At 33.6% G+C, this 12,100-nt stretch overlaps 1 protein-coding gene and 1 pseudogene across 1 annotated transcript; both read left to right on the top strand.

Moving 5' to 3' along the window:
• The first annotated feature begins 2,595 nt into the window (after positions 1-2,595).
• On the top strand, positions 2,596-6,053 carry LOC129313093 (MDIS1-interacting receptor like kinase 2-like). The gene is made up of 2 exons (XM_054955976.1): positions 2,596-5,204; positions 5,501-6,053. The coding sequence occupies exons 1-2, from the start codon at positions 2,675-2,677 to the stop codon at positions 5,791-5,793; spliced, it is 2,823 nt and encodes a 940-aa protein (XP_054811951.1). The 5' UTR covers positions 2,596-2,674; the 3' UTR covers positions 5,794-6,053.
• A 3,493-nt stretch (positions 6,054-9,546) lies between these two features.
• Positions 9,547-11,545, top strand: LOC129313094 (MDIS1-interacting receptor like kinase 2-like; annotated as a pseudogene).
• Positions 11,546-12,100: the final 555 nt, after the last annotated feature.

Here is a 12,100-nt window from a genome sequence, read left to right as displayed (position 1 = left end):
GACTTTCTTTAACTTGCATTTAAAAAAATGTATATCTCAAAAAAATAACATAAAATAAAAAAGCATGCTTTTTTCCATTATTTTTAACAAATATGTGAGTAAAAGGGATTTTGTTTTAGTGAGTATCTTAAATACACTCACTTAATGAGTATCTTAATTATAACTGTTGGATTTTATCGAAACTTGAATATATATTTCCCTCTAAAAATACAAAACAATTAATACAATCAAAACACTTCTTACTCATAGTGTTTCTTCCAAAAGTTTGAGTTTTGATGAGTTTTAAGTATTATATGATAAAATTATCCAACAATTGTTCAATTAAATCAAACCATTGTTATTGTGCCATATGAGATATACTTATTGAGTGAGTTTATCTTAGACACTCTTTGAATTGAAATCTAAGTAAAAGTTTAGCTTTCTAGCACAACTTTAGAGATATTTTGTTTACACTTTTAGTCACAACTTTGTTAATCAAATGAAATTTGAATGGCTTATATATGCATATTTTTTATTTTATTTTTTATTTTGAATCAGAAATTTCAAATAAAATATGTAACTTTTCACCTAATAGTTTTATAAAGAATGATATTTTAATTACTCACTCCATTCAAAAATGGAAAATATTTTTTGAGGAGTTGAATGTCTAAAAATGTAAGGCATTTTTTATCTTTCAAGGTGTAGTCATTATCTTTTTTTCAAAAGTGTCCTTATCAATAAATGACTTTATATTTATTGTAGGATGTTTAATAGAGATAAATATGAAAAGATAGAGCTAATTTGAAAGTAGATAACTACTTTATTAAGGGTGAGATTCAGTTAAAAATCCCTAACATTTTTTAACGGAGGGAGTATAGTGTAAAATAAAATTGAATGAACATTTGACTAAACAATTAAAATTAGTCAAAACTTAGCTTGTTGTAACTAAATTTGTGTTTTTTTTCCAAAAAAAAAAATCATACCACTTTAATAAAAAAAACAATTCACTCTATAAACAGAATAGTGGATAATTTCCCAAAAAAAAAAGTATATTAATGTATTGTGGAGACCATGGTTTTCTTGCACGAGAAAAAATGTTGGATTTTATATTGATCAATTCAGGTGGTGCAGCCATCATGATTTTAATATTATATAGTTTAATAATAATAATAATTTATATTACGATTCAAGGGAGACACTCACGGTATAGCTGGTTGTTTCAAGGTTTGACTACGATTAATCGGAAAGCCAAATATGCCTTCGGTCAATGCTCAATTTGGTTAATAAATTCATCGACATCAAGTAAGAATTTTGGCCAAAAAAAGTTTTAAATTTGCCATAAATAATTTTATATCATTAATTTATTTAAAAATGACAAGAAAAAAACTTAGTTATACATAATGCAAGTGTAAATTTATTTTACTTCACTTTTTTTTTCCACACTAAGAACGCTTTCTGACAATTGTAAATATATAAAAACTAATTTCCCTCAACATATTAAGGCCAGAGGGTGGTAAAATTCACCCAACTAAATTTGCTCCATATACAAACAAAAATTAGGAATTGAAACCCACAAATATTTATTTAAGATAAGATTATATATTTTTTTTAAATTCTCTGGCATAAAATCGGAGTTTTATTTTCACAAAATAAATTCAATTCCTCCACATTAAAGAATAATTAAAAGGATATTTTAATCCAATTTTTTTATTTTAGATATAATTATTATACTTAACTAACTTTTTAAAATTATGTGAAATGATTAAAATTTACTTATATTTAAATATACATGAAGCAAAGATTAGATATTATAAACTCTCTTGCCGAAAATGATTAAAATATTGTATATTCCCTTTACTCCGCAATTTAAGGCATTGCTAACTATTTTATAATTCTAAAAAAATGTTGGTTAAAACTTGAAATCTCAATCTTTCTAAAAATTATATATATATTTTCAGTTGTACTCTCATTAAATGTCTCACATAAATACTTTGATAATGACAACTATAATTTCAATAGACTACTTTTTTTAAAAAAAAACAGAAATATAAATGATATAAGGCTATAATTGGAAAAAAAAAAAATTTAACAACTATCTAATGTCCTATATTTTAAACTAAGCAAGGCTTCTTAAAAATACTTTTAGAATATGGATGAGAGGGAATAGTGATTCACTCTTCTCAAAAGTATAGTAAATTACCAAGCGTGCTATAAAAAAAAAAAAAACAAAGAAAAAAAAATCCAAGCGCTCTCTGTCATCCCCGTTGTCTGAAAATGGATTATGCCATCAAGATGACAATCGAAAAGGCTAAAAAGTCAAAGACAATTCATCGTGTCCACTTAATCCTTAAAAATCAATGCTGCGACCAAACACACCAACCATGACAGAACATTCAACAAGTGCAATCCAGTTAGTTCATTAGAAAAATATTAAAAAACAGAGGGAAGGTCCAAAACCATCAGAATCCACAAAATGCTAGGAGATAGATTATTGTGCAATTCAAATTTAAATTAAATTAAGCCATGTTTATCAGATTGACATCGACAACAAAAACTGCCATATTCCCATGCAAAGTCAACAGCATAGACATCATTCATACATGCAAGAAACCAGAGCCCCGTTTGAATCTCCAGAAAACAGCAGAAATCTGAGCAGAAAAAAGTGAGGGGGAGAGAGAGATCCACATTCAGAAAAATGGACAAGCCTAGAATTGATGATTCCCTTGGAGTTCAAGCTGCATGCCTGGTTTTCTTGGCACTTTCTGCAGGAACTTATGGAGAGACAGAAACAGAGGCCCTTCTCCGGTGGAAAGAGAGTCTTCCAGATCAGGCAATTCTCGAGTCATGGGTCTCTCCAGCACAGAACTCAAGTGCAGCTCAAAGCCCATGTTCATGGCGTGGAATTAAATGTGATAATTCTTCAGTAAATGTGATTGAAATAAACTTGGCTTACACTGGCCTTGAAGGTACCCTACAAAACTTGAACTTCTCTGCATTTCCAAATCTTCTTCGTCTTGATCTCAAAACAAACAACCTTGTCGGAAGCATACCAGAAAACATTGGGGTGCTCTCTAAACTGCAATATCTTGACCTTTCCACGAATTACCTCAATGGCACTCTACCTATTTCAATGGCTAATTTGACTCAAGTTCACGAGCTTGATGTTTCACGAAACAATATCACTGGGACATTAGACCCTCGTCTTTTTCCTGATGGTTCTGATCAGCCCAAGACTGGACTGATAGGGATCAGAAATCTTCTCTTCCAGGACACCCTGCTTGGTGGTAGAATTCCAGATGAAATAGGGAATATAAGAAATTTAACTGTGCTAGCCTTAGATGGGAATAGCTTCCATGGACCTATTCCTCCATCTCTTGGGAACTGTACACATTTAAGTGTTCTTAGAATGTCTGGAAACCAACTCTCAGGCATGATTCCTCCTAGTTTTGGTAGATTGACTAATCTATCTGAGGTGTTCTTACACATAAATAATTTAGATGGTCCTTTACCACAAGAATTTGGAAACATCTCATCTTTAACTGTCCTGCATCTTGCTGAAAACAACTTCACGGGAGAGCTACCACCGCAAGTGTGCAAAGGTGGTAAACTTGTCAATTTCAGTGCTGCCTACAATAGTTTCAGTGGCCCGATCCCAATAAGCCTAAGAAATTGCTCGTCCTTATACAGGGCTCGGATGGAATATAACCATCTAAGGGGTTATGCAGATCAAGATTTTGGAGTGTATCCTAATCTTACTTACATGGATTTCAGCTACAATAACGTGCAAGGTGAGCTCTCTTCAAATTGGGGAAGCTGCAAAAATTTGCAATATCTTGGTGTGTCTGGAAATTCAATAGGTGGCACGATACCTGGTGAGATTTTTCAGTTGAACCAACTTGCAGAGCTAGATCTGTCTTCCAATCAAATATCAGGAGAGATTCCTCCACAAATAGGGAATTCCTCTAGTCTTTTCACTCTCTCTTTGAGTAACAACAAACTTTCAGGATTGATACCAGCAAGCATTGGAAAGTTGTCTAATTTGCAAATGCTAGACCTGTCAGATAACATGCTAAAAGGATCAATCCCTTCTGAGATAGGTGATTGCTCAAACTTGCTGAGTTTAAATTTGAGCAACAATGCCTTGAATGGAACAATCCCCTACCAAATTGGAAATCTGGCAGCCTTACAAGATCTGTTGGACTTCAGTTACAATTCACTTTCTGGCCAAATTCCATCTGATCTTGGCAAGCTAAAAAATTTGATAAGCTTGAATATCTCTCACAACAATCTAACTGGTTCTATCCCTAACTCCCTCGGCGAAATGTTGAGTTTGTCAAGCATCAACCTGTCCTACAACACTTTGGAAGGTCATGTACCTAATAGCAGCATATTTAATTCTTCCTATCCAGTGGATTTACGTAACAACAAAGGGTTATGTGGGAATATACAAGGCCTGCAACCTTGCAATGTCTCAGTCAGAGAACCTGGAGGCGGAAGCAACAAAAAGAAAGTCATAGCAGCAATTGTTGGCTCTGTGGGAGGTGCACTACTTGTTTCATCAGTGTTAGTTTGCATTTTTGTTTTCGTCTGTAAGACCAGAGCTATGAAACAGAACTCTGCACCTGAGAGAAAAAGTCCATTTTCAATATGGTATTTCAATGGTAGAATTGCTTATGAAGACATAATTGAAGCCACTAAGAATTTTGATGACACTTACTGCATTGGTGAGGGAACATTAGGAAAAGTTTACAGAGTGGGGATGCCAGGAGGTCAGGTAGTTGCTATAAAAAAGTTAAAATGCGAGGTAGACAGTTTAGACATTGAAAGTATAAAATCCTTCAAAAGTGAGATAGAAGCCATGACTGAAACACGTCACCGGAACATTGTGAAGTTGTACGGGTTTTGCTCAGACCCCTTGCACACATTTTTGATTTATGAATACATGGAAAGAGGGAGCTTAAGTGATATGCTGAGAGATGACAAAAAGGCTACTGAGTTAGAATGGCCAAAGAGAGTGGGAATTGTGAAAGGAGTTGCGCAAGCTTTGTCTTATATGCATCATGATTGTAACCCACCAATAATCCACAGAGACATATCAACCAAAAATGTATTATTGTCCCAAAATCTGGAAGCTCATGTCTCGGACTTTGGCACTGCAAGATTCCTGAAGCCAGATTCACCTATTTGGACTTCCTTTGCCGGCACATATGGCAATGCTGCTCCAGGTTAGCTTCATTTTCTATGTCTGACTCTGTTTAGCTTGATATTAACTTTCGAGAGTTACCCTCACAACTTGCAAGTTCTTACAAAGACAGAATTACATTTTGACTACAAAATATAATCTACAATTTCTACAGAATTTTCTAGCTTGCAAATTCTCAAGTCACATTAGTTCCATACTTTTATTTTGTTAAATTTCTTCCAGCATGGGTTACTTTTAGCAACTGAACAACATCATTTCATATTGTCTTTCTGTCATGAATGTAATTGGCTAATGATTTTTTCCAACTGGCTGGTGCAGAGCTTGCATACACAATGGCAGTGACTGAAAAATGTGATGTGTTTAGCTTTGGTGTTTTGGCCTTTGAGATTCTCATGGGAAAACATCCTGGAGATCTAATTTCCCACATACAAACATCAAGTGCCCAGAACACCAACTTCAAAGAGATTTTAGACCCACGTCTGTCACCTCCTACAAATCAACAAAAATTAAAGGAATTGGCCTTGATAGGTAATCTGGCTATGTCTTGTCTACAAACCAACCCTCAATCTCGACCAACTATGCGAAGCATAACTCACATGCTTGACATGTAGAGAGCTCATGATTCATGATTGAAGTATACTTGCTTGTTTTCTCAATGAGTTTGACTAGACAAGTGGTTGGACTTTTTCTTTCATTTTTCTTTATTTCTTTTTTTTTTCTTTCTTTTTTTTTTTGGAGGGGGGTTTATACGGCGCTGTGGATTGATTTTGCTGAACAGTGTGATTGGGTTCGTAACAGAACAGTTGGAGTGTTTTCTCCGAGCATGGATTACGATTCCAGCAGCATAAACATAGCAAACATAAACAGAAAATTGCTCACTATTTCAGTATCATTTACACTTTTTTCTGGGCAAAAGTTGCAATTTTTTTACTTATAAAAATTCATCTCAAACCTTACCAAAAGACTTGACAAACTCCAATTGGAGCCAGGCGAGTCTAGGAAAAAACAAGCAGCATAGGCTAAAGGCCTAGAAAAAACAATCAGCCTGAGCATTTTTTTTTTAATAATTTAAAAGGACAGGCACTAACAGCATGATGTTATAAGTATGATGAACCTGCAACTTCCTGCTTAAGGAGAAGTTCCAACTTCCAAGCCACTAGGCCATAAGACAATTGATGACTTTTCAACTCTTTCATTTCCAAGATAGGATTCAAAGTAGGTAGAGAGAAATAAGAAAGATAAATCTTTTATTAAAATATGAAATCAGAATCTAATTTCATAAAGTAATAAAGAGAAGAGAAATATTTAATAGAAGATGAGCAAGAATCTTTATCTCATACATCTAATAAAGCCAAGGAGAATCTCCATTAATATAAATAAATAATTATTTTATTTCCAGATCATTTCTACATGATATGTACCTCCATTTATAGACAAAAAAATAACTAATAATTCCTAAAAAAAGACTCACTAATCCATAACTCAGATAATGGCGCATAACTACCTGAAATAAATAAAAAAACAAAGTTATTGACTTAATCTACAAGTACCCACTACTCCTGAATTTGAGGGCCATTAAAACAGAAAATAACCTAAAAAATATTATTAAATAGAAGATAGCTTAAAATAATATTTATTCCTAATATATCTCTACCCAAATTACCCATTACCCAACCATTAATAGTATTCTATCAGCAATGAACACTACATAAGCCAAAACTCAAGAATAGGTCCAGGGTTCAATCAGGAAACCTTAACCTCATGCATTTGGTCATAAGAATACCATACCCATAGTTCAATTTCACAAAAGGATGCAGAAACTTGTCCAAAAACACACAATTTTTGCTCCACATCACCCTGCTTAGAAACCCTAAGTTTTGCATGGAATAGCCATGAAAATGCTCCAAAACTCAAATCCTAAGCAATACCAACTTGCAAAAGTAGAAGCAAGACTCAACTGATTAGCTTACAAGCCAGAGTTTCAAATCACAATGATCGGGTGCTGGTCGTGGCCGTACATATATACATACACATATAATTCCCCCTTGCCAATCACCTCCCAATCCTTCCAAGTAAACCATTTAATTAGTCCCAAAATTATAAATCAACAATTAAAAATGGATTAAAGTCAGGGATGTTACACTAAAGTCTTTTAGGACTTCTCTATACAGTATTAGTGATTACCATATTAATGGTTTAACATCCAAGCACACAAGTTCAGGGCATAGAACTTCAAACATATACATCGGTTACAAAACTTAGACCACAATATCCATTACAAAAGTCCTAATTTCATAGATTAGAAACATGTACAGCCTTTATCAACAGCATAACCATTCAGCATTCATTGATACAGAATTCAAAAGTGCTTAAACAAAATAATCATATACATTCTCATCAGAAGATAGGTAATCTCCCAAGTTATATACACTCTCAAAGCATGAATTTTGTTTCTTCGTCTCTAAATGGTGGTTTTGGTATGGAAGTAAGAAGTATCATAATCTCCCTTCTTTGTCCACATAGCACATAATTTCCAATGCATATTTCTACTACAAGTGAATCCTTCCATCTCTCATCTCAAAACCAGGGATGTTTAGTTGCATGACCTATCATAAGCCCTACAACCCTCATCACTCCTAATTTGTCGGTCAACAAGTAATTCAATAATCCCCAATTTAAAACATGGATAACATTTAATCACAAATCAAGAGAAAACAACCATTATTTCATGATTAAGGTCCAAAAAGGTATTTTAAAATTAAAAGCCATCTAATTATAGAAAACGAGAACTTATATACTTAGCCTTGTATACTTAAAGCGCATGTTTCCAATTAAATAAAAACATGTGGATCTTTTATACACATATTATTTATTCCATAACAAACTCTTGTGATACATATATTATTTATTCCATAACAAACTCTTGTTATTAATATTATCAACACTTTAAGATCCACTTGTTTTGATTTGATTGGAAAAAAAGTATATTAAGTAAATAAGGCTAAGTTCCTAAGTCTCTCCCTATAGAAAAATAAAAGACTGCAAACTGTACTCCAATATTTTCATCAATATACAAAGTAAAATTAAAATCAAATACAACTATTTATTTACTTTTTATTGATGTGAGATGTGACATCAATGCAAAATAAATACCCTATCATCTATCATTGATTAAATATATGATTAATTGAGAATTTAAAATTAGCAACTTGACCTTTCAAAGAATAACTGTTCAAAGAACACATTTATGTGGATGACTTGTTCCTCATGTCAACTTGGGGTTTGGAAGTCAAAAAAATGTGAAGATATATTTTATATTTGTCTTCCATATAATTTTTTATTTAAAAAAAAAAATCTAAGGGACTAGGGAGATTTCACGTGGTTTTGGTTGCCAAATTGGTATTATATATTGCTCAAAGGTTTTAAATTAGACGAATTAATTTGGGCCTTCACATAGTTTTGTTACAATTATTTAAAATTTGCATTCTCAAAATCTAATTTTAATTTATGTTATTTAGTCAATATTTTTGGTCAATAAATTCATCAAATTTCAAGTTAATGAACACTGAATCATACATAATTGAATTATTTAAATTTCAGATTATTTACAAATAGAAATTTTTATATTCAAAACTTAACAATAGAGCCTTTAAATTTTGTAAACTTGTGTAAATAATTTTATTCATTAATTTGTCGTTTAAGAAATGGCATGTAAAAAGTTACTTATACATAATATAGATTTATTTCATTATTAATTTTTTTAGTGAGACACTAGAAGCATCGTTCACTAGCATTAGATAATCTCTTTCAGAGTATTAAAAGCAAAATGTAAGCATCTCCCAAGTAGGAATATATATAAAGGTTGAGAATTGAATCCTAACTACTTGTTTAAAGAACAAGAATTCAATCATTCATGCCAACTATTTGTAATAGTTAATGTATAAATGATACGGTAAACTAACTATAAGAAAATTTAACAAGATCAAGACAAATGCACAAATACATTGTATAGAAGCCAAAGAGAAAACTACTGACTAAAAGTCAAGATAATTCATCATTTCAACTTAAGCCTTAAAAACTAAAGGCATGACCGAACATACCAACCAAGACAGAATATTTTAACTAACACACCCCTTTCAGTTTATGAGAAAAATATAATAAAACAGTGGGAAAGGTCAAGTCCAAAACCATTAGAATCAACAAAAGGCTCAAATATAGAATATTATATAACTGAAAAATTATATTATACCATGTCCATCAAATTGACAAGTGACAACAAATGCTGCCTTGTTCCCATGCAAAATTAAGTGTATAGACGGTAGACTCAAATCTAAGAACTAGAGTCCTATTTAAATCCCCTGAAAACAGCAAAAGTCTATGAGAGAGAAACAGTTTCAGAAAAATGGACAAGTACAGAATTGATGCTTACCTTGCAGTTCAAATTACATGTGTGGTTTTCTTGGCAATTTGTTTAGGAACATATGAGGAGACAGAAACAGAAGCCCTTCTCAGGTGGAAAGAAAGTCTTCCGAACCAGCCAACTCTGGACTCATGGGTCACTCCAGCACATAACACAAGTGCAGCTCAAAGCCCATGTTCATGGTGTGGAATAAGATGTGATAATTCTTCAGAAAGTGTAATTGAAATAAACCTGGCATACACTGGTCTTGAAGGTACCCTTCAAAACTTGAACTTCTCTGCATTTCCAAATCTTCTTTGTCTTGATCTTAAAACAAATAACCTTGTTGGCAGCATACCAGAAAACATTGGGGTTCTCTCTAAGCTGCAATACCTTGACCTTTCAACAAATCACCTCAATGGCACTTTACCTCTTTCTCTTGCTAACTTGACTCAAGTTTTTGAGCTTGATGTTTCACGAAACAATATCATTGGGACATTAGACCCTCATCTTTTTCCTAGTGGCTCTGATCAGCCCAAGAAAAGACTGATAGGGATCAGGAATCTTCTCTTTCAGGACACCCTGCTTGGCGGTAGAATTCCAGATGAAATAGGGAATATAAGAAATTTAACTGTGCTAGCTTTAGATGGGAATGGCTTCTATGGACCCATTCCTCCATCTCTTGGGAACTGTACACATTTAAGTGTTCTAAGAATGTCTGGAAACCAACTCTCAGGCATGATTCCTCCTAGTTTTGGTAGATTGACTAATCTATCTGAGGTGTTCTTACACATAAATAAATTAGATGGTCCTGTACCACAAGAATTTGGAAATGTGTCTTCTTTAATTGCCCTCCATCTTGCTGAAAACAATTTCACTGGAGAGCTGCCACCGCAAGTTTGCAAAGGTGGTAAGCTTGTAAATTTCAGTGCTGCCTACAATAGTTTCACTGGCCCGATTCCAATAAGCTTGAGAAACTGCACATCCTTATATAGGGTTCGGATGGAATATAACCAACTAATAGGCTATGCAGATCAAGATTTTGGAGTGTATCCTGATCTTACTTATATGGACTTTAGCTACAATAGAGTTCAAGGCCAGCTATCTTTAAATTGGGGTAGCTGCAAACAGTTGCAATATCTTAAAATGTCTGGAAATTCAGTAGTTGGTCCTATACCAAGTGAGATTTTTCAGCTGAACCAACTTGTGGAGATGGATCTGTCTTCCAATCAAATATCAGGAGAGATTCCCCCACAAATAGGGAATTCCTCTAGCCTTTCCACTCTATCTTTGAGTAGCAACAAGCTTTCAGGACTGATACCAGCAGGCATTGGAAAGTTGTCTAATTTGCAAAGATTAGACCTATCAGCAAATATGCTAAGAGGACCAATCCCTTATCAGATAGGGGATTGCTCAAACTTGCTGAGCCTAATTTAAGCAGCAATGAATTGAATGGAACAATCCCATACCAAATTGGAAATCTAGCAGCATTAAAAGAAATTTTAGACTTCAGTTACAATTCACTTTCTGGCCAAATTCCTGCTGATCTTGGCAATCTGAAAATCTGACCACCTTGGGTATCCCTCACAACAATCTATATGGTTCTATCCCTGATTTCCTTGGTGGATTGTTGAGTTTGACAAGCATCAACCTCTCCTATAACAATTTGGAGGGTCATGTACCTAATAGTGGCATATTTAATACTTCCTATCCAGTGGATTTAAGTAACAACAAAGACTTATGTGGGAATATACAAGGACTGCAACCTTGCAATGTCTCAGTCATAGAACCTGGAAGTGGAAGCAGCAAAAAGAAATCATATGTCTTGCAGCCATTGATATAATTGGCTAAAGATGACTCACATGATTGACAAGGAGACAGCTCGCGAGTTGTGATTTGTGACTCATGATTGAAGTGTGTTTTCTTGTTTCCTCTATGAATTTTACTATGAACATGCGGTTGTAGCGCCGTTACTTGCATGTTTAGAAACTTGTAGTCATGTGTACACTAGTTTTTTTTTTTTTTTTTTTGTGGTGGTGAAATGAATGTCGAATCATAAATAAAGGAAGTGGCTTCAGCACCTTTACACGTTTACAAACATTCAGTCATGTATATACAAGTTTTGCTTACTTTTGGCGTTGTAGTGAGCTGTGGAATGATTTTGTTGAACAGTGCAGTGAGGTTCTTAACAGTTAGAATATTTCTCTGACCATGCATATCAGTATATGATTCCCGAATAACAGAACAAACATATATGGAAAAATGTCTCACAAAAATTACTTCAACATCAGAGATAAAATTTTAATGGAAAAAATAGCCTAGTAAAATAATGGAAAAGGTCTTTTGAAAGAGCTATCGCCTTAATTCAATTTAATTAAGCTACCAATCACGCCAATAACATTTTCTGCACAATTTTCCCGGTTTAAGACCGACAAATTCTAACATTATAATTTGTTGTTTACGTCAGAAATATTAAAAACCGTATTGACGGGGCTTAGAATTCCCTAACACATAAAGAT

Source organism: Prosopis cineraria, unplaced genomic scaffold (genome assembly GCF_029017545.1).
Source record: "Prosopis cineraria cultivar Desert tree isolate PC_DT_omini unplaced genomic scaffold, ASM2901754v1 PC6, whole genome shotgun sequence".
Lineage (NCBI taxonomy): Eukaryota > Viridiplantae > Streptophyta > Magnoliopsida > Fabales > Fabaceae > Prosopis > Prosopis cineraria.
The sequence above is the reverse complement of the archived record's forward strand: the minus strand, read 5'-3'. Positions and strand labels throughout refer to the sequence as shown.

Excerpts from the sequence above, each read along its gene's own strand:
- LOC129313093 (XM_054955976.1), top strand. The coding sequence starts at position 2,675 with ATGGACAAGCCTAGAATTGATGATTCCCTTGGAGTTCAAGCTGCATGC. Across the intron at positions 5,205-5,500 it reads ATATGGCAATGCTGCTCCAG|AGCTTGCATACACAATGGCA; the intron begins GTTAGCTTCATT and ends TGGCTGGTGCAG.